Genomic DNA, 23,925 nt, shown 5'->3' on the forward strand with positions numbered 1-23,925 from the left:
CATCCACCCATTCGTAGCGGTTGACCATCAAACCAGCACTTCTATGCCCGCCGCGGTGGCTTTGTGGCTATGGCATTGTTACAAATCGCGGAGTTGATCCCGACCGCAGCAGCCGCATTTCAACAGGGCGAAATAGAAAATGCACGTACACTTAGATTTTGTGACACGTTAAAGAACATCACGGTGTCAAAATTAATCCGGAGTTCTGCCACTACAGCGTGCCTCAATTCAATTGTGGTTTTGGCACGTACAGCCCCATAATCCAATTGAAGATTAATACTTCGGCCCCGGTGCCATATGAGGCATTGACAACGCTCAACCCTCTCAGAGGTTATGAAATATGGCGCGCAACGCCTCAAGCAAACACCTCTCCCTGTGTGTTCTCTGTACTACACAAACAAACAGAAGTGGTGCACGCAAGGTAACGTTTAACATCAACTCGCCACTCGTGCTAGACTAAACATTGAAGAAATTAAGCTGTCATTGTCAACATCACCGCTAATTATCGTCAATCAAAGCAAACAGCACAGAAAGCTTCACTAACATCGATTCGCACAGGGTGCGAGATCCACATCTTTTTTTTTTTTTAATTTGATGCTAAAGTTGGTCTCCAAGCGCCTGACCTGGCATCGTCGTAGTACTACATCATAACACGAACAAAATTTGCCGACATGTAGCAATAAGGTCAGGTATGGAAGTTGCTCATAAAGCAAAATAGTGCTGTGTGCATTTCTTATGACTCAATTTATGCGTGGCAGCCACGATTGCAGAATCAGAGCAAGCACGTGTTCCATTGCATTTTGACTCGTCTGATCCCGAAACTGGTTGACTCCTTTTTGCAATGAAATGTCGACTCTTTTTTGCAACAGAAGAGCAATAGTGTTGCAAGAGCCTGAAATGCAGTCCCGAATCATTGCGGCAGAAACCAAGCACAAGAGGCAAAAGCCAAGGTGAGAATACCAAGCCTATTGCAAATAAACACAGTAAAACCTCGTTAAATCACACTCGTCCTCTGGTTCTGGCAGGTGCATACATTATTTAATGCAATTAAACTCTCGGTAATTCAGACATATTTGGCCACACATGCGTTAATTCGGACAACTCTCAGAGCTCCGCAAATATGTGGGGCAAGAGAGCAAAAACGGCACTAGCGTCCAACCGGAACAAAGCGGCGGAATCCTCAACGCCATGGTCGTCAGCGGATATCATATGTGAATGACAGAAATGCTGGAACGCTTCATGTCTATTTGTGCCTTTAAAGCCTTTATTTTTGTGTTTACCGCCACACATAATCAATAATCACGACGGTTTCGTCCACAGCAGTTACTGCAAACAGCAGTTTTGTTTTGACTCAGTGCGTGCATCGACCGTGTGCCTTAACTGTGCAGTCACCATCCATGATCACGTTAATAGCGACTGCGGTTTTGTCCACAGCTGTTCCAGTAAACGGTAGTTTCGTTTTGACTCTGTGTGTGTGTCAGCCGCAATCCTTCAGAACTGCAACGCCGCCATTCATGATTGCTTCGATAACGGTCGACAACAGGAATTGCAGATTCATTTAGTAAATAAACGCGTGTTGACATAATAAACATTTGTTTATTGTTTTCTTGATACCTTCGATAATTCGACATTTGGTTAATTCGGCCATTTGTTTTCTGTCCTGTGAAATCCGAATTAACACGGTCTTACTGTATTAAAGCTTTAGCTTGTCCATGAACGTATTAGCATTTCTTGAATGCCAGGTTACTGGAGAGGTGCACAGCAGCAGCAATCTTTGTAGCGAAATTTTGTGACGCAGAGTTTAACCAGAGCATGCAAAGCTAATAATGCAATGACCCATCACATTCTGCTTAAATCGAAATTGTGATTTTACTTTAACAAGCACCCACGCTACGCAAAAATGTTCTAACTGCGTTTAGCCGAACAAAGTGTCACAAGATGTTGCTACCAGCTTTGCTACTGCCATCCATGGCTTGAGTAGTCAGTGAACAATAAGAAACTTGTAGACAAGATAAACCTCTTTACTGAAGGTGAAAAGTTGCAGCTTATCAAGAACAAGAACTTGCTCGATTGGAATCTCGGGCAAGTTGGCGATTTACGACGAACTCATACTCTCAATGCATGCTTTCAATAACCACTGAAACGATCAAGGTCTATTGTCTTCAGGTTGCACAAGCATGTGCGATGCAGCCAAGGGAGCCTGTCAAATTTCAAAACGTGTGTGCATGGGCATTAAAGCAGCGAAATGCGTTTTGTTTCAAGCACAATCACCACCATAAGTTAACGGTGCATGGGTTCCGTGAGAAAGCTGAATCTCCCAACAGTTTATGCCTGCAGCCAGCAAAACCACCCAGTTACTATGTTGTTCGCACATACAGCTGAAAGTTGAGAGGATCAAGTCGCACTCAACACAAGACTATCATTAGATACAATAATCATTATTATATGCTGATGTCCACAAGAAAAGAATTATATTTAATTAATTACATCCTATAATTAGTTATATTGAGGTTCAGCTGTCTAGCACAGGCTGGAAAACCAAATACGAGGCTGTCTGCCTCAGGACATGCAGACGTGAGGCACCAACTCCCAAAGTCTTGCACAATACAATGTGTGCACAGAGTTTACCGAGTTAATGTTTTGCAATATGGATCATGGATGAATAAAATGTGCATATACAAAAGGCTACAGTCAGTACATTATTTCACAAGTTACGTAACGAACTTGGTAGCTCTTTTTTTAACCTCTAAGACAAGTCACTCCTAAGTGCAGTGATCCACATATACATGGAAAATATTTAATAAATCTATGTACAGTGAACGATGATCTTCCACATGCTCAGTCATCATCATGATCTGCCCTTGTTGGCCCGGGACAGCATGTTGCCATGTCCTCCTCATCTGTAAATAGAAAATGTTAATTGGTAAAGAACTTGTGCTAAGTACATTCTAGCAGAAACCACTGAAGATGATTGTAGATATAAGCGATAGCTTTCATGCGTGACCTGCAATGTGTGAATCACGAAGCCTTATGTGATCACGATTACAAAATCAGGAAACACGACGTCCGGATATAAACTATCAAGTACCAAGGCTACTAAACATCATTGAGCAAAAAATTGATTTTTATGCACCTCATATAAGCAACATATAAAAAGCCTTCTCATACATTATCAAATTACTCATACATAAAACACTATCGCACAAAAATTTTAATGCACTATATATGTATGCTTTAACCTGCGCTGCAATGTGAATGTACAAAAAACAAACAAAAATTGAAGCATAAAATGTTTTTCACATAGTCATTGTATGATGTAGAAACTATCTTGTTTATTTGTATTTTCTACATAGTACTTGCTCGTTCTTGTTATATTTGCTTTTTTCGTACACTGACCTATCATGTAAGCTGAACACGCTTAGGAGCAAGAGCCCCTGTCAGGCCATATGGCCTTTAGCTCTTGTTCCCTCTTTCCGTAACAAAAGAAAGAAAGAAATCTCAAACTTATGCTTACATCAGCAGACACACAAAGTGGCAATCTCACTGCTGACTGATATTCCAGATGATACTACAACACAGTACATCTTGTTGAAATCATTGCACACCCGTTTGAAACCCCATAGGAATCTCCGCTACCCTTAGTATCCTGGCTGCGACTTCTCTGCAACACCTATGCATCAAGTGACCGCACTCGACACAGAGGCGTCTGTTCTGGATGAGCTGCTATCGCTTTAATATACTTATGGCTACACACCTTTTGTTTCACTATGGCACACAGCAATATCACATATGCCATGCCAAAGTTGTCTGTTCAGGCAGACACCCATTGACCTGAATTGACTACTAGGCCTGCAGGAAGTTGTCCATTTGGGTAGATACCCAGTGACCCATTTCTCTTTGGCACGCCGACACCTGCCTAGTGACCCAAGCTAGCAGACAACTTGGTTCATGGGTACGTGCCACCATTTGCTGTGCGGGATCATCCCACCATCCAAAGTGGCTAAGGTAGCTAAAGAAAGTTATCACCTTAAAAATGCAGAGCAGCAAGCACAGTGTTCTTAGACATAATAGTTTTGCAGAAACCCACAAGGTGGAGAGAAGTAATTAAGGGAAAATGAGACATCCACCAAATCATAGCAATTGCCACAAAGGGAACCCATATGGGTTCCTCGAAAGAAAAGCCTCGCAGTTGAAGAAAAATTCAAACTCTTGCCTTTGCTTCGAGTTGCTGACAAATTCGACTTCACCCTGCCACCTGCTAGCTGCCTGGTTAGCTCAGATGGTAGAGCGGCTGCCCAGGAAAGGTGGTGGTCCTGGGTTTGAGTCCTGGACCAGGACAAATTTTTCTTCAACTGCAAAGCTTTTCTTTCGAAGAACCCATATGGGTTCCCTTTGTAGCAATTGCTACAATTGGGTGGATGCCTCATTTTCCCTTAATTAACAGTGTTCTTAGATCAGAAACATGATCAATGTGTGACAATTGTACAAAACAAAGAAACCACTGTTTTCTAATTAGCAGGCATCTCCGTTACTTGGTAATAAAGGAGGGCAATTCAAGGACTCATGAAATCTCAATACATAATAGTGCTGATATAAGTGTTGGATATCTTGAACATCAAGATATCCAAGGGTCAATGTTCACAGGGCGAAACAGTCAGCTATTGTTTGACATCAGTAAATATGATTATACACATAACTTGACGGCATTCAAAGGTTATAATGAAAACCAATTTCACCTTTATGTAATGTATATAAAAACAGTAAACTGCTATGCAGAAAAGAAAAAAAAGTTTCACTTGTAACTCGAAGCATCGACACAATAGCTGTCGAAATATACCGTGCAGTAAGCCTTAGTCGGTTTTGTATGATGTTTGTTGAAGTAAACATTCACAAGTGTGAGCAAGCAATCACCTTGCGAGAAGTAAAAGTGTGAGTCATATTCATTTGTACAATTTGCACCTTCCGGTGTTGAAGTGAAAAGAGTCGGCTATTCTTCCTCCTCTTAACTATCCTGACCTTGCCACTGGAGTATACTAAAACAGCCTTTTAGCTTCGCGCTGCTGGATTCGTTTGGCTTTTAAATTTATATCTGGGGTACCCCATTGACAGGCATCAAGATATCCTCAAGTAAAATAGGACTATGTCAGCGTCATCCAGTAAAGATGAGAAGAAGCCACGCGCTAGAAGAAAAAGAGTAATGAAGGTGAAGCAGACTCATACATTGTCATTACATGTAGAAGAAGGTAACTTAGAATCGCCTTCGTAACTGGCAATGTGGTAGCACACAAAGAATGTGTAAACAACAGCTATATACAGTACACAGATGTTGAGCGAGCATTAGCCAGTCATGGCAGCTGCTGGTGTAATAACGCTCTCTGGTATCAGTGTTCTCAAGTGCTGTAGCATCACTGGAGTGGCTGAGAGGCAGAGTCCTGGACTGCCCATTCACTATTCACAAGTTCGAATCGTCACGGCACAATGAGTCTTTTTCTTTCTTTGCAATTTTCTTGCAAAGGATCTCGGGATACCAGTGATGGCACAGTCAGACATCAAAACGACTAAGTGAACCGTAGCGTTTCTCGCTAGATTACCTAGAAGAAATGGCGCTGTTATGCTGTTGTATGCATGGGTATGTCGAGATATGGTGGCTTTACACTGGCAGAAAGCCAGGACACCTCGAGGGCGCACTTGGCTTGCACCACTCGATCTGTCACAATGGTTCATTTTATACTAAAACAGCACGTCCAAAGCAGTTTCTACTTTAATATCACACAATGTGTTTTATTCAATCACGACGAATCATGCTTAATGTACAATTATACCGTGAAAGCTCATTCATTTGAATTCTGCGGGGATGCTATGAAAATTCAAATTCTACAAAATTCGAACTAATGAAAGAAAGAAGAAATTGCTCGGTTAAGGCGCACATACAGTCCGACGTAGCGTGAGCACGCGGATGCTACGTCACGTTGGTGGGAACAACTGTATGCACTGCACAACTACGCACAACTATTCAATGCACTGGTGCAGCCAACGTAACCAGATGTGGCCAATGCGGTGATGTGCTCAACGTCAAGATGGCTTTTGCACCATCCGCAGATTCGTTACGTTGACGGGCCAACCCGCAATGCATGGTGTGGAGAAGAAAGGTGTCCACGCCGCTTCACCGATGGTCACAGACAGCCGTTCAAAGTGGCGTGTTGGTTGGGGATCGTTCTGCACATGCTCCGAAGAGAGCAGCAGACGGTGCACATGTCGGAGTATAGAAGGGACGGCGTTTCGGCTGGCTCAGTGCAAGCGTGACTGGGCGCAAGTGACATGTTGAAAGTGTTGAGCTATAAGATGCCTTTGAACTGCCGAGAGAGGTGGTTCGTGTTGAGAAAGGAAAGCTTAGTGCTATCTTCTGCAGCCCTTGAGGCAACACGGCTCAGCACCAACAGGGAGAGGAAAGCGGGAGAAAGGGAGGTAGGAGAGGAGAAGAACAAGCCGCAAGAACAAGAACTGCGCTCTAAAGTGCACTCGCGAAACGCACCACAACATGCTGCGATGTTGGTCTTCGTCGTACATTCATAGCTGCATCAGCTACATGCTGCTGAGTCCCACTATACCTGCAAGTGGTGTCCAAACACGTATCCCAGCGATGCTCTCCTTTGAATAACACCACAAATCTCAAAGGCTATGCTTTTTGGTACTGCGAGCGCCGATAAACGTTGCGGCCGCCATGTTTTAGACGTTACCTGGTGCCGCTTCTCGGCAGAACACCTCGTAGAGAAAGCACATAGCCTCCAATATGCAACATGAAAAAAGAAAGAAAAAAGAGAAAGAAATGCAGCACCATGCCCGCATGTTTATCTTGAAGGTTGTGAGAGAGGGAGAGAACCGACCTGCAACAGAGGCGTTGGCCGTGCCTGGCCAGGCGCAAACGCGTCTTTCTGCAGTCAGGCCTAAACAAAAGGTCCACGCAGCGACACCAGCCTTGCCAACATGCCCCTGCTTACTAGCACTCTCCCCATCCACGATGATGTGGAGTTCGAATTATCAGGGACGGTGCGGATTTTAGTGCGAGTTAGCATGATGTGTTACATATTGCTTTCAATATATCGTTGGACAGACTGCGGCGGCTACTTCGAATTATCCAAAATTTTGAATGAACGAGTTCTGAATGAACAAGTTTTCACTGTATAAAGCATAAAAAGTATTGACAGGCCACCAAGTTAGACATCAAACAACAGGATTCGCATTCACTTTGTGGCAGTTTGTCCTCTGTTCTTGATTTCCTTCATTTGATTAGGCACTGCAGGTGAATAAACATAATCGAAAAATGCAGTACAGTTGAATAAAAAGAGTGGGCACTGTTCTGTCATTCCCATGACGACAGAGCGCCTGTTAGGGAACTCCAGTAGACGGTGGTGCCATTTCTCTCTATGTAATATATTGAGAAACACCATGGAGTGAACCCATGACAGCTACAGCTGTAAGGTTGCATCTTGAAACCACTAAATGCCAGTTATATTGGAGGAAGGAAAACTGGGCACCAGAGCGACACGTCAAATGCACCAAAGATAAGCTTCAACGTCCAGGAAAATCATCAAAAACACTAGTGCATTTTGCCACACATACGAATGTAACAAAATGTACCCAACTGGAACATCTAAATTGCGTTCCAGACTTAAATATTTTAGCTTAATCGCAGTGAAATGCCAAAGAGTCATTTATTAGACAGCAGAGCTATAGATTTCTCCAAGGAAATAGAGAAAGCAAAGAATAATAACCTGAAAAATATACTGTAGCAAGGTGCAGTCTTCACAATAGTGCACCAAAGAAAAACATCAATAACAAAACACAAACAAATATTCGAGCCAGGGCAGTTACATATGTCACCAACAGGCGACGCTGTTATGGCACAACTGTAGGAAATGTGCACCTTGCAGAAGCACTGGGGTTCCCAGCTGATGAGAGCATTAACTGGTCGGCTGTGAAGATAAGGAAGAGATGTTTTCAGAAGTGGTAAAAAAAAAAAAGGCAGGGAAGAAATGGCAGCAGAATCGCAACAGGAACAAGCAATACTGATCAGCGAACTTGCCCAACAGCCAGAATGACTGCAGCATTTGATATTGCTTGGATAATGATTAGGTTTTCTGTTTCATTCTAAAAACCATGTCTACTTCCACTTTTTGTTAATGATGGAAAGCATCCAGAAGCTTCTAGATTAGTAAAGAAAAAGCTAAACACTTACCATCGAACCGAATCACACACCATATGCAGTAGTGGTGACGTTGGCGAAGATACTCAGTCAAAGCTTTCAGCCTCTCCGACGGCTGCAATGACAAAGAAAAGGGCAAGGTTTACAACACATTATTATAAAGTTAAGAATTACCCTCTAGTGAAAGATACAGCAAGGGTAACAAGTCACCAAGAATGCATGACAGCCGCATAATTAGAGACATTCAATGCTTGTAACTACTATTACTTTGGGATACAGGACGGACAGCAATCTTCACAAAGTGATTATGAACAAAATATTCAGTTGTGAGGCCACAACTAGGGCACTATCAAGGAAACTTCAGACAAAGATAAAGAATTCGTAACCAGCTGTAGAAAGGAACATAAGTGTGATGTTAAGAGATGAGAAGACAGAAATGTCAGTTAAGAGATGAAACGTGGGTTATTCTAATGGAGATTAAAGTGAGCCCTAACGGGTTACATAATGCACAGAACAGATAACCAGCAGTCTACTGGCACACTAGGATATACGTGCCAAGGGAAGGAAAACAGTCAAAGGCAGTGTGGAATTGGACGGTGTGATCAGATTACACTTGCAGCCTTGGAGATGGGTTTGGCTGACGCAAGTAAGAAGGCTGGAGATCACCGAGAAGGGGACTTGAGATGCAGTGATACAGAAATAGCTTGATTATGATGAAAATGGCCGCACTGCCTGTAACAGAAATGCAAAATTTTTAAGGAGTAGGAACGCAAGCTACAATGCCGCTTTTGCCTAGCAGGGCAGCTTCACAGCAATGTTTGCTGCTTTGCCCCCTAAAGCCCCAATGTGCCTCAAAGGAGGAGAGAAGTGGTAAGAGCAGTAACGACTGAAAATACGAAGCGATATTGCTTTTGCAGTATTGTTTCACGCTGACAAACGTGTTGGGTTCTTTCCATAAAAGCTCTAGCATTGTGATGTGGTTGTCTGCGCGGTGCCTCCATACATGTATTTTATCCTTACAAAGTCAAATCTCAATAGCTCATCTGACCCGTATGCATTTGTCCTATGCAGTTTCACTGTGTCATATGTCTGTGGGTGATGTCAATGCACTAACTACAGAGGTTTAGCTGCCAAGGTGTCCTCCTGGAGCGCAACAGTTCGCAGGATTGATACCCGGCCTCTGCAGCCATGTCCCGATGGGGGTGGAATGCAAGAACGCTCGGGTACCGAGCTTTGGGTGCATGTTAAAAGAGCCCCAGACGGCCAAATTATTCTGAGCTGCAGACATAAAGCAGCCTTTGTACGAAATTCTATGCTTGAAATAAGAGTGAATGAATGACGAAATGCTAGCATAATTACTGCAACTAAAAAAACACTGTCATTAGCACTCCCCAGAAGTGACGCAGGACCCACAGCGTGGAATGCCAGTGCGCGTGGCTGCTAGGCCCAACCTGCAGGATTAGGTGGCGGCTGCTTACGGCGAGCTGAAAAAAAATCTTGGAGGCAATGTGCTAGGATTTATGTCGTATCCATTGACGACTAGTCGCACACATCGTCTCCATAGGTTCCATCGAAAGGCTGCGAATGAAAAATTTGGGCAATTATCAGCCGTGCGGCTTTTCCAAGATTACTTGGCAAAGAGCAAGTGGCTTCTTTTCCGCCTTCACTGGCCTCCCCAATAGTGCTCCTTCCTCCTCATTGTGTACTTCCTCTGAAGACACATGGACACTACGTCGGCATTGAACCTCACATTGGCACCCTTTTCTTGCTTGAAAACACCATCCGCTTCCGCTTATCAGATCGCTGTGCTTTTCAGCTACGCGCTGTAGTCGCCCGCACGTGCAATGCAAAACACGCTAACGAGGTGAAAATGGTCGACTGTGCACGACAGGCAAGCGAGAGGGCGAGCAGGTGCGCGACAGACTAGACCTTATGTTCTTCACGCGTGGAACAATCGACACAGCTTTTACTCTGGTGACGTCACATGCAAGGCCTTGTCGGGCATCACGTGTGAAGGGATAGGAAAAGCCCGGAGTGTAGCATGCGACCCTTGGATTATTAAAAGTAGTTCAGAGGCCCTTCAAGGTTATGAGGGAGCAGGAGTAACAGGCGTTGAGCATGGCCTGCTGATCCCACAGCTTATGTGCCCCCTTCCCCCCAAAAATGGTTTCGACGCCACTCACGTCCACATCTTCCTCCTCCTCTTCTGCCTCTTCTTCATCTTCATCTTCACTCTCATCACCGCTCCTTTTGTGCGGCACGAGCGCATCGTCCGATGAAACAATGCCGCCGTCGGCTATGTCTTCGTCCAAGCACACCACGTTTCTGACATCGCCATCTGCGCTGCTCGGATGTGTGCTGCGTGGCCAGAACCACGGCTGTTCAGGCTCTGTGATGTCCTGCAGGGAAGAAATAGGTGCCGTATTTGCACGAGCGCAACGTGAGATTTTATGTATGCGCGTGTGTGAAATTATCAGCCTGAAAAGTCATTTCACAGACTCTACTTGTCACAGGCATGGGCCATGCTGGTAATCTGAACTGAATTCAATGGCATGAACAGATAGGAGGACAAGGCAAGACAAATAGTGTATAAACACATTTCCTTATATCGAGGTCCAAAATACATGGTGTTCTATAGATAACAAATTATGAAATATTATAAAAAATTTATCTAAAAATTATATACCGTATTTATTCGCGTATAACCCGCACCAAAATGTGAAAAAACGCGTTTAAAAAGTGGGGGTGCGGGTTATCTGCGAATTTTTTCCTTGGGAGGGGGGGGGGGGGTCGGCTTCACCGCAATGTGCGGCGGCCTCCCCGTGTAGTCCGCCATCCCCATCGTCATCGACGCTTGTCAAGCCGATGAAGGGCCAACGAAAGGCCAGCATTGTTGAGCCTCGCGTTAGGCGCTGTTTAGTGTACTTACCCCAGTTTGCACTGTTTGCCTGCTTTGTTTTGGCATCATGAGTGCGACTCGACGGCAGTGTTTCACAGCGAAAGAGAAGCTAAAGATTATAGCCGCTGCCGAAGAAATCGGCAACAGAGCTGCTGCAAGACAGCATGACGTCGACGAGTCGTGCATTCGCGACTGGAGGAAGAAAAAAAGAGAGTCTCGAAGCAACGAACCGGAACAGGCGAGCGTTTCGGGGTCCGAAGACTGGCGCGTACCCCCACCTCGAGACGCAGCTTGCGAAGTTCATTGAGGAGCAGAGAAGTCGTGGCCACGCTGTTTCGACTGAGATGGCGCAAATGGAAGCCCTGAAGTTGGCCCGGGAATTGAACATTCCACGTGAGTTTCGTGCAAGCCGTGGATGGCTTCAGCGCTTCATGCGAAGACATGGATTTTCTATGCGGCGGCGAACAACCATGTGCCAGCGGCTTCCTGAAGCCTACGAGGAAAAGTTGTTGAACTTTCAACGATATGTGATCGCACTTCGGAAGGAGCACAGCTATTTGCTGTCTCAGGTGGGAAATGCTGATCAAACACCTGTGTACTTTGAGATGTCGATGGACACGACCATGGAAAAAAAGGGCTCCAAATCAGTCGGCGTGCTGACCGGCGGAAATGCCAAGCTGCGCTGCACAGTCATGCTATGCGCTTTGGCTGACGGCACGAAACTGCGCCTGTATGTGATTTTCAAACGCAAGACGCTACCTAGCATTCCACTGCCCCCAGGAATCGTGCGTGCGGAAGAAAATTCGTGGATGAACAGTGGCCTAGTCGGTGACTGGCTTCGAGTAATCTGGGAGCGAAGACCAGGTGCCTTGCTGGCACGCCGGTCGATGCTCGTACTAGATTCCTTCAGAGGCCACTGCACTGATGCGGTGAAGGCTCGCCTTGCCGAGACCAGCACCGACCTCGTCATAATACCTGGCGGCATGACGTCCATGCTACAGCCACTCGACGTGTGCCTGAACAAGCCGTTCAAGGCACACGTGAAGCGGCTGTATGCCCAGTGGATGGCCGACGGCATGTACGCCCTCACACCGACGGGACGCGTGCGAAGGCCTGATATTCCATTGCTGTGCCAGTGGATCGTGGATGCGTGGAAAGCGATACCGGCCGATTTGGTGCGCAAAAGCTTTAAAAAATGTGCGATCAGTAATAGTCTGGATGGTTCCGAGGACGACTACGTCTTTGAGAGTGGCGATGAAGCCTCGGATGGCAGTAGTGAGAGCGGCGACGATTAAGAATCGGATAAGCAGTGACGTGGTGGCGGTCGTTTGAATAAATGTTCTGAAAACGAAATGATCACTGAGTGTGAGTTGCATCTTTCTAGCGCTCATTTTCTTTTTTTCAGGTAAACGTGCGGGTTATACGCGAGTTCTTTTTTTTTTTTTTCCGCCGAGTTCAAAGTTAGGGGTGCGGGTTATACGCAGGGGCGGGTTATACGCGGGTAAATACGGTACTCTGTTATGTTCAGAATATTGTTACAGCTGTTGACTGATAATTCGGACATACTTGATTATTCAGACAGCGCCATGGCACAGCCACCGACTCCATAGACTTAATGCATGAGGATGAGCAAAATTTTGGACAATTCACAGCACGTCGCACGATAATTCTAACTCCTTGGCTTAGTTGTGTGGCAGCTGAGGTTACTGTGTATATTGAAGGGTGAAAGCACAAAAAATTTAATTTCACGAACTTTGTTTTCGCTTACATATTGCAAGAAAAAAAGAGCATAATTTGTCAAACATTTGAAATAAATGCAAGAAAAGATTCTATGTGTGTTACTGCACAGTGTGAATCTTTCTGCAAAATGTGGGTCAGAACAAAGCATCAGTGAGCGCAACATAATTTTCCAAGTTGCCAGCGCGTGACAAATAAGGGACGCCCACAGGATTTTGGCGATCAATACATCCCGTAACTGTCCTTGGCCATGATGGTGGTTCTATTTGTCACTAAAACATGTTGAAACACAAGGCACGTCATGCTGGACCTTGCAGAAATGCACCAAAGTGGCACTACAGACCACAGCGTCTGAACGTCTAAACCTTTGAATGCTACAAAGCTTCTCTAAACACAGCCTCCCAGTCGCAGCTATTTTTGTCCCACTGTAACTGCAGAATTGGGGTTCAGGACATCCGACTTCGAATAATGGACAGCACGACAGACGGTGGCTTCTTTCTCAAACGTTAGACTTGTACTTTTACTGTCAACCAGAAAAGTGCACACTCTCGCTTTAATCAATAAATTGTTGCAATGCGACTTGAATCATGCAATAGACATATCCAAGTACTGGCTTGCACAAGAGAAGTTGGCAAGGGTGTCACATCAACATGTCATTTTCTTTCTTCTATTGAGCAGCAGCTTCTACTCGGCAACTGCCAAATCACAAGATAGGTAAACAGAGCTTCCCTTTAAAGCAACATACTACTTAGAATGGTTTTAGCCACCTGAATTCTTTTTCTAGCTACAGTATGTATGGGTCACCTCAATGTTGCAAAATTACATGACACGTTTTAAAGCGACAGCATTAGGGGCCCCGAGTCGCAGAAAACCTGGCGTCGGGGTCCCACGTCCAGCATCGACTGTTTTGGCAAAAGATCATTCCAAGCCACGCATACCCAACCATGCAGGCCCTCTGTGTAGCACAAGGATGTTACTAAACTAATTGAATTTCTCAAGGTAAAATACGTCCGGAAAATTATAAAGTACGACTTACACACAACCTACAGACGTGACAGCATCGGATTGTAATTTGGATATACGAAAAAACATAATTCTGTTACGTGGAAACCCAAAGACAACCCCTTTTCCAGCATTTCTACCATGCATAGACCAGCCATGGCATCCGAGATTTGCGTGCGCCAGCATGTGCAAATGTTGGAGGCCATGGAGCAGCACACCCGTTTCCTTGCAACACCTCCAGATGGCACTCGCTTCCACCACATCGGGGCCCAATCAACAGTCTGCATTTCTACCAGAAAGCTCGCCTTCATGAATAGCGTTCGCCACCAGTGTTTCCCAGTAAACATTATGGTTACATAAGCTGCAGTTGCCGGGAAGCATGAGAAGCAGTTGGGGATCTTTGAATGCTATTGCGTTCCACTCTTAAAGGCGAAGCTTAGGCATCCTTCAACTATTTTAAGTTCCAGTAAGAACTATCTTTAGAATTATTTTAGTAGATTAAGGATGCTATCAGGCAGAAATTGTAAATGCACTTTTCTGTTTAGCCCCCGCATAATTCACACTGATTATGGAATTCTCTCCCAGGCCTATGCTTCATTTTGCCTAATTACATCCTCTCTTTTCTAACTCATCATCCACCATACTAACCTTTGCCCCTTATAACCTTTCTTCACAACTGGGGGGGTTGCTCCAATATGTACCTGCTTCGCTAAATTATCACTACAAATTACGCTCCTGAGAAGCTCTTACCAAGGTCACACAAATGTTAATTACCTGTTGACCTTTTTATAAAGTAGACTACGTTACTTCAGTGATGAGTGGAGCTACCTGCCTTCTTTTTATCAACAAGATAATCAATGCTTTGAAAATTAGAACTGCTGTTGAAGAATACTAGTGTTGCATGTCTGCTTGCCATCGTTACCTAGCCTATTCCATTGCACAGGGCTCCATGCTGTAAAGGCTTTAGGCAATGAACATTACTGAAGCGATGGCATAAATACACAGGAGTTCCCTACACAATGCTTCAATAACAAAAATAATACAATCAAATTTATAGTGGACACAGATATAAGAAATTGTCAAATATAACTAAATAAACCTAAAACTTTGTTGCCCATGCTTTACTTCATTCAGTATTCTCCTGCTATAACAAAACTGGTAAATGCAGGATCCAACACAGTATCAGTTGTAGCGAAGCAAATGTTTGTTTCCACATGGCTGAAGATATGTACTCCGGTAGCAAGAATGTAAAATACAGTCAATGACTGAGTTTTAAGATGCTTGACATAACATACACCACTTATTAAGAATACCAGATATATAAGGAAAGCATTTTTATGATGGACGCAACTTCACTAAAACTAAGCTCGACTGTTACCAGATGGAGCTGCTGTACCTTTGCATTGTCCAGGTTGTAGCACGCTCGCTGACTTTTTCGCAAGTCACCTTCGACCTGCTGCAAGAGGGCCTTGCTACGCTTGGCAGTCCTGAACTCCTCTGCCATCCGGTTGCACTCTGCCTCAGATGTAGTCTTCAACCTGGCTTCGATTCGTTCGCGGGCTTCAGTTTCCTGGCCCAGACCACCGCGGTTTGCCCGAACCACAATGGGGATCGGCTCCTTGATCGAGCTGCCTGCAGATAATGGCAGCAAAGACTCAAATGCAGCCGATGGGAAAAAAATATCTGACAACTATAAAAGAAATTACCGTATTTTCGCCAAAAAGTTAGGAAAAAGTTTGCATGCGAATCTAAGCACCCCCCCCTCCCCCCTATTTGTTAGGAAGAGCACATAGCCAAGGCCGCCAAACGCGCTTGCTCACTCTGGAATCACTGCTCGGCAGACCTGCAGGCACGCGGTTGATGCTTCTGTTGGACGCGTTTAGCGGCCATCTAACCCCAGAGGTAAAGACAAAGCTTCAGAACATCAATAGCGACGTGGTTGTGATTCCGGGTGGCATGACGCCAGTGCTGCAACTCCTCGACGGTTCAGTCAGCAAGCGCTTCAAAGCCAATCTCCGACAGGAGTACGAAGAGTGGGTGTGAAACTCTGACCGGAAGAAGACGCCGACGGGAAAGCTGCAAAAAGCGTCCCCATCAACCATCGCAAAGTGGATTTCGGACGCGTGGAAAAGGGTCCAAGTGGACATTGTGGTCAAATCATTTAAAAAGTGCTCGATCACAAACTTCGACGGAACGGAAGATGACCTGCTGTGGGATACTGAGAGCAGCGGTTCAAGCGGCGCGACGAACTCGAGTGGCAGTGATAGTGACTGAGCATCCTACACAAGCGGTAGGTTTACTGTCTGCACCAATTTTTCTTTTGAATGTTTGCAAAATTAAATGTTATTTCTCGCACCCATCTCGTCGTGATGTCCCAGCGAAAAGAGGGAGCGGGGGTCATTCTAGATATTTCGAATCTAAGCAACCCCCCTCACTTTCGGCATCACGATCGTGAAAAAAAGGGGGTGCTTAGAATAGAGTAAATACGGTACTAAAGAGACTGGACTTCCGAGTCAGACAGGTGCTGAAATAATTGTAAGGCGTCTACCGCACATGTCCACGGTAGTAAATGTGATAGTGTGTGATAGAATTGTGATGTAGGCGATATTGTGTAACACAGCCCCACTTAGCACCATGTCTTCAATTATACAACACAAAGTTGATGTCTCAGGATCAAAAAGCACTAAAGACAATAAATAAAAAGCGTCTTACATTTGTCCAAAGGCATTATACCACCAGGCATTTAGACTGAAATGTCTGCAAATAAAGTGTGAAGATGAATGGTGCCGGTGTACAGAGACAAAAAAAGAAAGGCTTCTGTACTTTTGTTGCATGCCTTGCAAGCCATAAGGTATTTTTCTGTGCACTCCAGATGAGACCTGCAATGTTCGTTCTCACAATTCAAAGATATTTCACTGCACCACGGCAACTCTGCAGCTACGATACTTTACTGCTGTGCATGGGGTCACAGGTTCGGCCCCCCGTTTATAGCGATCGCACTCCATCGGAGGTGAAGCAGAAAAACGCTCATGTACTGTGCTTTGTGTGATGTTAAAGAACCCTAGATAGTAAAAGAATTGATCTGAAGTGACCCACTGCACTGTCTCACAGTACTTCTGCTGCTATGAGAAATTAAGACCTGCCAAACTAAGAAGTTCAATAACACTGCAGTCAGAACCAGAAAATACTAAAATTTGATTAAAAGCACCAAAGAGTGCTTTACAATTAAAATGCAGACTGCTTCATAAAAATTTCCAGAATTTGTTTCACATGGTTCACTGCTGCTCTATAGTTAAAGAAAGAATGATTTGTGCTACAAATAAACAGAAATGTTCATATGACTGTAGGAGAAATTTCAGCTGCTCTTACACATTGGCTCTATAAGTAGGTGGCACTTCTACGGTTAGGTCCTAATAATCTAGCTGGTTCGAAAAAAATTGGCTGTGGTTTAGCTCTGGTTAAACCTGGTTGAATTGCGAAAGCAATATCTGCATGGCTATGCTTGTAGTTGTGCCTGTGGTGTAACTTGATGTTGGACTTGGTGAGCCACTCGTTCGATGTAGTCACTTATTTGCACAGGTTCTTCAGTAAAAACACACGCATTTTCCTCCTCCGCTTTTCAAGACGTTCGGCCCATTCTTCTTCTGTTTACTGGGCACGTCGTCGTCTCATAGTTTCATTTAGTCTAGCACGACTAGACTCAGCTTCTAAAGTGGCTCGCTTAGCTGCTTCAGCTTCTTGTCATTTTCGCAATCATTCTTCTCGTTGTTCCTCTGTTTCCTGGGCATGTTGCAGACTTTTTCTCTCATTCTTCCTAGCTTGCTTAGCTTTCACCTTAGAATTTAACTGTTCCGAAGCAGTAGAGCAACTAGATTCAGATATAGACTCTTCATCGGTAACGTCATAGGCACATCCTAAATAGTTCTGAAGCTCTGCCAGTACAATTATTAGGCGTATCACTGCTTGTACTGTGACAGGAGCCCGCATGTATAATTAAGGAATACATACTGTGCCCCGTGACAATTGCCTCTTCCCACTCTTACTACACTTCACCGCAATACTTTGAGTATCCTTCACCACGTAACACTTATATTGAGGTGAAGCTGACTTTTGGGAACCGGCCTTATGAAGCACGTCATGCTTTCCAAGCTTCGAAGCCATTGGCGAGGATGACGCCGTTTCAACGCCATTTCAGACCTGCAGTCATGGCAAAAAGCCCGAAAATCGGACGGCAAAGGGTTCTTGTGCCCGAAATTTCAGACGCTTTTATACACTGACTATGTGGGGTAACGCAGCGGTGCCACGAAGGCGTCCGAATTATCGGGCATGTCCGAAAAGTCGGTCGTCGACTCGAGTTGCATAACCCTACCGAAAACATTGCATTGCCGTGAAAACACGAAAATACGGCACTTTTGCACAGTTGGTGCAAATGGCACTTGAGTGGACGCAGCCAGGAACAGGCAAGTCGAAAATTGTAGCAAAATGGTGCAAATACTAGCGCAGTTGGACCACCACTGCGAAGCCTGAAAGGGAGCCCACAAAATACAAATATGTGCCACATGACTAGTCACTCGGCAAATAGTCCGACTTGCTCCAAGCAATGACAAGCAACATTACCTTGACTCTGCCAAGCTACATGGCACTTCATATTTTTAAATTTTGGCACATGTTACATAGGCCAAGCAGTATGAAGACGACAGTTAGTGTTTGCTGTGGGCACGTAAATGAGGTGCTGGCACGACTATGTACCACTAAGAAAGTGACCTTATCTTCTAAGAACATAGAGTTGTTTTTGTGCACTGCAAACTTCCCGCATTTAGCTGGAGAGTTTGTCTAGGTTTGTCGCTGAACGAAAACTAGTACATTGGCTAATAGTGTTTGCAGAGCCCAGAATAGGGCAGATAGGTAGCCAATGAATGCAATGACAGATGAAGTGTGAAGTCAGGTGCTTTTCATTTACTCGAAGCAGGGTCTGCTCTGATTGGCTACAATCCAGCCAGCCAAGTGCAGCACAAAACGCCACAGCCTCTGCCCGCTCTACTACACTCGTCCACATGAGCCTGCATGAAGTGTAGGTAAAGAGAGATAGCCCTACTAGTGCCACAGTTTCTCTAGTAATGTTCGTAGCACTCTATGGTTGGTGGGTGGCACGTACCTGCAGATGCGGCCTTGCCAAGCCCCATGCCTGGCTTGAAGCCCATCATCTTGAGAAGGTTGAAACCCTTGTTTTCTTCGCCCAAGGGTTTGTTGAGCGCTTCAGTACGAGTGTCTTCCATGAGCTGCTTTGTGGACTTTGTGCGGCTCATCTTATTCGCTTCGTAGTGCTTCTTCTCGGCCTCGAAGCGCCGCTTGGTGGAACGGCTGTGGACCAGTCCGGGCCGCAAGTCATCGCTTGAAAGTAAATAGACAGAACGGAATTGCAGAGCAATAATAAGAAACACTACTTCTTGAACGGAGAGGCAGTACTGATTCGTGGCGACACTGAATGCTAATACAATTGGCTTATGGGGAAACTCTACCTCAGAAGCACTCGTTTAAGTATGTGGAAAACGAGAAAATGTTTCGCTCAGCTTCCACGCCACTGAATTCGATTAGGTTTGTTGCACTTAAAAGAAAAAGTTAAACTTTACCCTCTGTAGGGAGCAAATCTTTTATAAAGGTTTCGAAATTTTTTAGAAAAATTCAAATTTGGAAATAAGAAAAATGGAAATTGCCAAGCTTACAACTTCGTAATTAAAAAATAAAACAATGACATCATAATTCTGTGAACTGTACCTACAGATAGACCTAATGCGGACAAAGTTAGGGCTTTGTATGCTGTTCTGAATTATGCCACTAATTTCTGAACAGGACCTTCGCAAAATATTCTTAAACACTGTAACAAATTCACGTAAGCTGTACACTCACCACATTTGTCCCCTACAGATGCTCTGTCTGTTTTTAGTAGTGAGTTGTAGCTTTGCAAACATTGTGCCTCAGTTTTCCTTAAAGCTTACCAATTTCTGAAAATCGTTGTATAATACTACGATGGTCCAAATCAGAATTCTGCTTCCTACAGTCAGCAGAAATCAGTTTTCTCTCTTAAATGCAAAATATTTCAGTCAGATCAGTTCAGTGGCTGCCTAATGAAATAATTTCTGTGTTGTAAATGCATTCAAAAGAAAAATCGTAGTTAGCCTGGAGGTAGAGCTTCCTCTTCACAACCTGAGCTTGAGCTAAGCAATGCCAAATCAGTTTTTTTCCACAAGATCAGCAATAACAAGAAAATGACGGACAGATGCGAGCATCGGTGCGCATTGTTTATTTTTAAAAATCTAATAGCTTTCTTTGCCTGTTTCGCATGTCTTTGTGGTTGGTGGTGGTTGATGGTCGGTGGTCTGATTTGCGATCAAAGGCGCCGACGCAAAGGGCTCGTGCACTCCCGTAACCAAGTTGCAAGGAAGGGTGAGGGATAATGTCGCGTGTGAGCTATCACGCGACAGAGTTGCAGACAAGGAGGCGTAAAAAATTTTCTGGAGTGGAAATGTCCCCGAAGTGAAGCCACACCGTTGCCATCTTAGGAGAGGCACGATAAAACATTAGCTTATGGTGAAGGAAAAGAAGTGCTTGCCTCACGCTCCACACGAGTTTAGCATGGCTTATTTTGCCATACAGATAATGGTCGATGTGTATCTCAGTGCTACAGGTTTGAGGGTGAAGCCTGAGTGACCTGACAAATTTTTATTGGAGTTAATGTCATCAATGAGTGGCAGAAAATAATAATTTGGCCAGGAACAACCAACTTTAATTGTCTATTTAGCCCATCATTTACATTAACGGAGTCAATACGTTTGATCTGTATGCGGAAGGGACATGACAAGGCTCTATTTCAGAGGTGCAGTAGGGGCATCAGCTGGCTTCGCCTTGGTAGGTAAGACGCTGCAGGAGCTTCCACTCCAGCCAATTGCTCAAAAAAAAAACTGGGTTGCGGAGAGGTTCGGAAGGAGCATGGGAGGGGGGAACCTATCACTCACTTTCACGTTCATTTGAGCTATTCGCTTAATTGACAATTATCCTCGACGGTTCCTGCAAATTTGTGTTTTTGTTTTTTGGTGGGGTGGGGGGGGGGGGGGAGTGAGGCAAGGGGAGCTTCTTCTCTTATGACCCGATAAAACGTATGTTCCCCTAAAACACGCACACACGCGAACTAAGTCACTCAGAACTTACCTCTCTTACACATACCATTTCAGTGCGCTTGTTTGTATGATGTTGAGATGACACGGAGCCGAAGAAACAAATTGCATGACTCGTATGGCCAAAACAAGTAACTGCTTGGCGCTAGTAAGGTAACAAAAGTTGAGTATATTGAATTTATGAATTTCTTTTACAGAAAGAGCGTGATGTCGCTCGTTCGGGAAGCGCACGCGAAGTGTGCTACGATTAATGAATGAGACCAATTAAGAACGCGTACATAAGACCCTTGCCGCACCATTTATACGATTTTGAACAGATTCCTGCAGCGATGCTCTTCAAAACAAGCTGCCAGGGCGCACAATGAACGTGTATTTAGTTACGCTGCATTTTTCCGGAATAACATTCACTGAAAAGTCGGCACCACAGGCTTGCATTTCAAACACAGGTACCGGCTCCGACGATACCTTTCAGCGAGGAAGTTTGCCGACATGTAGTCGTCTTCGTCAGCTGACATCTCCGCACTCTTGTAAGACCGTTCTATGGCAACAAGAACTTTTCGGACACAGGAACGTCTCTGGTGCTTTCGCTAAGGCGCTGCTGCATCGCCCATTTTTTACGCGTCGATTTTGCTGTGTTGAAATCGTTTGTTTATTAAGACGGTCATTCCGTAAAATAGCAAGCATACTCTATTTATGTTGTAAAAAAAAGAATAACAGTCGCACACAAAGAAGAAACAACACAAAAAATGAAAAGTTAATTTAAACCCTTGAAAACCGCGTCTCAGGCGACAGCGACGGCATCCACACTCTATGGTACGGTACCCACGGCATCGCCAGGGACATCACTCAAGAAAAGCCGCCGAGTCAACATGGCGACCTTTTTCGGTGAAGTCCTGCCGATTCACTCGCGAGCCGTTGACGACAATGAGGACGAGAACGCCGAGTCGCCCAGCGTCTACTTCGACCTCGACCAGAAGTACCACGACGTCCCGTCGCTTCCCGCCTACGACCTCGTCTGCGTGGCTACTGGAGTGGCACCCAGTATTTTTGTGCAGTGCTACTTGGTACCGGACTCCCACCAAGTTCTGGGTACCATCCGGTTGAACCGGACAAAGCAGCAGGACTCCAACGACCCATCGGGTGTGTGGGGGCTCGACTACAGCCGCCGTCCCGACGTCCTCGGTAAACTGCTCCACTATTCGGATCACGGCGGTGGCGTGTTGTACTGCTTGTGCGACAAAGAAGTGCCGTTGGAGAGCTGCGCGCCAATCGCCCGCCACTTCGTCGAGCTCTCCAAGTCTCCGCGCGTCACCTCTGTGTCGTTCGCGGCGCTGCCGGCGAGCGATTACAAGTCCAAGGGCAGGCCTGAGTTCCCGCTTCTGAGGCAGCTTCGCACGTTCGGCTCGGCCAGGAACGGCACGGAGGACGCCATACCGGACCTGGAGACACCGAACACGGTGTCGGGAATGTGCGCCGCCATGCTGACCGAATGCGAGGTGGGCGACATGCCCGGAACGCTGTTTGTCCTCTACACCGACGCGCCCGAGGTGGACTCGACGGTGGTGCGGGCGCTCGAACCGACGCTGAGGTTGAACTGTTTGCAGGCCCTGAATCAGCCGCTGGACAATTGCAGAAACGAGCTGCTGAGGCGCGTTCGGGACGCCAAGATCGACCGTGGGTACCTGTACTTCTGAGGTCGAAGCTCACGGTTTCAGGGAGTGGAGGGAGTCGATTTAGTCGTGCTCTAATGCTAGCGTCAACAGACTGGTTTACTAGCAGAATACACAGCGAACGCACATCAGACATCTTCTGATGACATGATCTGTTGACGCCAAACATGTTTTCGGCGAGTGTTCTTGACACTCGGTGACCTGAAATCGTAAGTCTGTAGCGATCTGACGAGCTTGTTACCTCAGAGGCACGGTTTACCAGGCTACCTCGTTCACTGCTGCCGAAGTCGAAGGCGGATGACCATACTTGAAGCACACCAAGTTGAACAAGCCCGTAGCGAACCCCTGACAAACTGCAGCTTATTTACCTGGTAAGCAAGACATGCCAGGATGTCACCTGCAGTCCGATACAGATGCGCAAGAAGCTGAAGACACTTTAATCATGTACCTTGTTTGACCATCACCCGTATATCTGTGGACTTCGCACTGACCAAGTCACTTTTGCCTGCATGTCTCTATGAAAAGCTTCACAAGAGTAATGGACAGATTTTATGTGCACCTCTATTGGAGTGCAAGGACATTCTTGTCCGTTGCATGCAGCAATAATGCTGGCGATTTCACAAGTGAGATGTGTTTGCTGTCCGCTTTGTAGGGCATCAAATCACTTGAAAGATCTCTTCTATGTATATTTAGTGTTTCACAGTGTACTACAGGGCATATTACGTTGAATGTTACTCGGTACTTATTTCTGGAGCTTTATGTCGCTCTGTCATTGGCAAATGATAAGCGCACTCTACATCGTTGCAAGCACAGATTGCGTAGTGGACATATTGTTCTGTTGTTGTCGCCAAGTTTGGGTGCCTCGAACATAATTGAGGATCAACAGTCCGCTGCGTATTGCGAATTTTGTTGCGCTTTTTCAGCCTGAAAGAGTTTGAGTCGTGTTTGTCGTTATTGTCATACACCTCCAAATATTTTGTTTCCCGAGGCTATTAAATGGCAGCATTGTTTAAATGCTTGTCAACCTTATGGCATGTCTTCTTCCAAGTATTGCAGCGCTGCCCAAGCATTGCATTGAAGCCGATGTTTGTAATTAGCCAAGAAACACAATGAAAAGCTTATTTGCTTCTGATATCCTAATATGGCTATCTGTTTATATGAACCTCTTCAATTTCTTTCTAGAAAAAGGCATGCTCAATTTAAAAGAAGTGCATGTGGAGTCATTTAAACTAAACAGGCAGT

The 23,925-nt window shown here is 45.2% G+C and overlaps 2 protein-coding genes across 3 annotated transcripts; one reads left to right on the forward strand and one right to left on the reverse strand.

Annotated features, from left to right (window-relative positions):
- Positions 1-2,783: 2,783 nt before the first annotated feature.
- Positions 2,784-21,645, reverse strand: LOC142564019 (G patch domain-containing protein 11). 2 transcript variants are annotated; one of them, XM_075674823.1, is made up of 6 exons: positions 21,479-21,645; positions 18,997-19,232; positions 15,238-15,473; positions 10,387-10,602; positions 8,237-8,318; positions 2,784-2,900 (listed from the first exon to the last, which is right to left on the reverse strand). In XM_075674823.1, exons 1-6 carry the CDS (start codon positions 21,526-21,528, stop codon positions 2,839-2,841), a joined length of 882 nt encoding a protein of 293 aa, XP_075530938.1. In that variant the 5' UTR covers positions 21,529-21,645; the 3' UTR covers positions 2,784-2,838. The 2 variants fall into 2 exon arrangements, with proteins under 2 accessions (XP_075530938.1, XP_075530939.1); XM_075674824.1 differs by lacking the exon at positions 2,784-2,900 and adding an exon at positions 7,844-7,973 and having other exon boundaries at positions 21,479-21,596.
- Positions 21,646-21,843: 198 nt separating this feature from the next.
- Positions 21,844-23,712, forward strand: LOC142564020 (proteasome assembly chaperone 1-like). Its single transcript, XM_075674826.1, has one exon. It carries the CDS (start codon positions 21,883-21,885, stop codon positions 22,705-22,707), a length of 825 nt encoding a protein of 274 aa, XP_075530941.1. The 5' UTR covers positions 21,844-21,882; the 3' UTR covers positions 22,708-23,712.
- The last annotated feature ends 213 nt before the right edge of the window (positions 23,713-23,925 follow it).

Source organism: Dermacentor variabilis, chromosome 11 (genome assembly GCF_050947875.1).
Source record: "Dermacentor variabilis isolate Ectoservices chromosome 11, ASM5094787v1, whole genome shotgun sequence".
NCBI classification, from domain to species: domain Eukaryota; kingdom Metazoa; phylum Arthropoda; class Arachnida; order Ixodida; family Ixodidae; genus Dermacentor; species Dermacentor variabilis.

What these genes read in the sequence shown, in the direction of transcription:
- LOC142564020 (XM_075674826.1), top strand. Translation starts at nt 21,883, where the DNA reads ATGGCGACCTTTTTCGGTGAAGTCCTGCCGATTCACTCGCGAGCCGTT.
- LOC142564019 (XM_075674824.1), bottom strand. Translation starts at nt 21,528, where the DNA reads ATGTCAGCTGACGAAGACGACTACATGTCGGCAAACTTCCTCGCTGAA. An exon ending in TGGCAAGGCCGCATCTGCAG is followed by an intron (nt 15,474 to 18,996) that starts GTACGTGCCACC and finishes CATTATCTGCAG; the next exon opens with GCAGCTCGATCAAGGAGCCG. An exon ending in AGGAGGAGGAAGATGTGGAC is followed by an intron (nt 8,319 to 10,386) that starts GTGAGTGGCGTC and finishes TTGTCATTGCAG; the next exon opens with CCGTCGGAGAGGCTGAAAGC.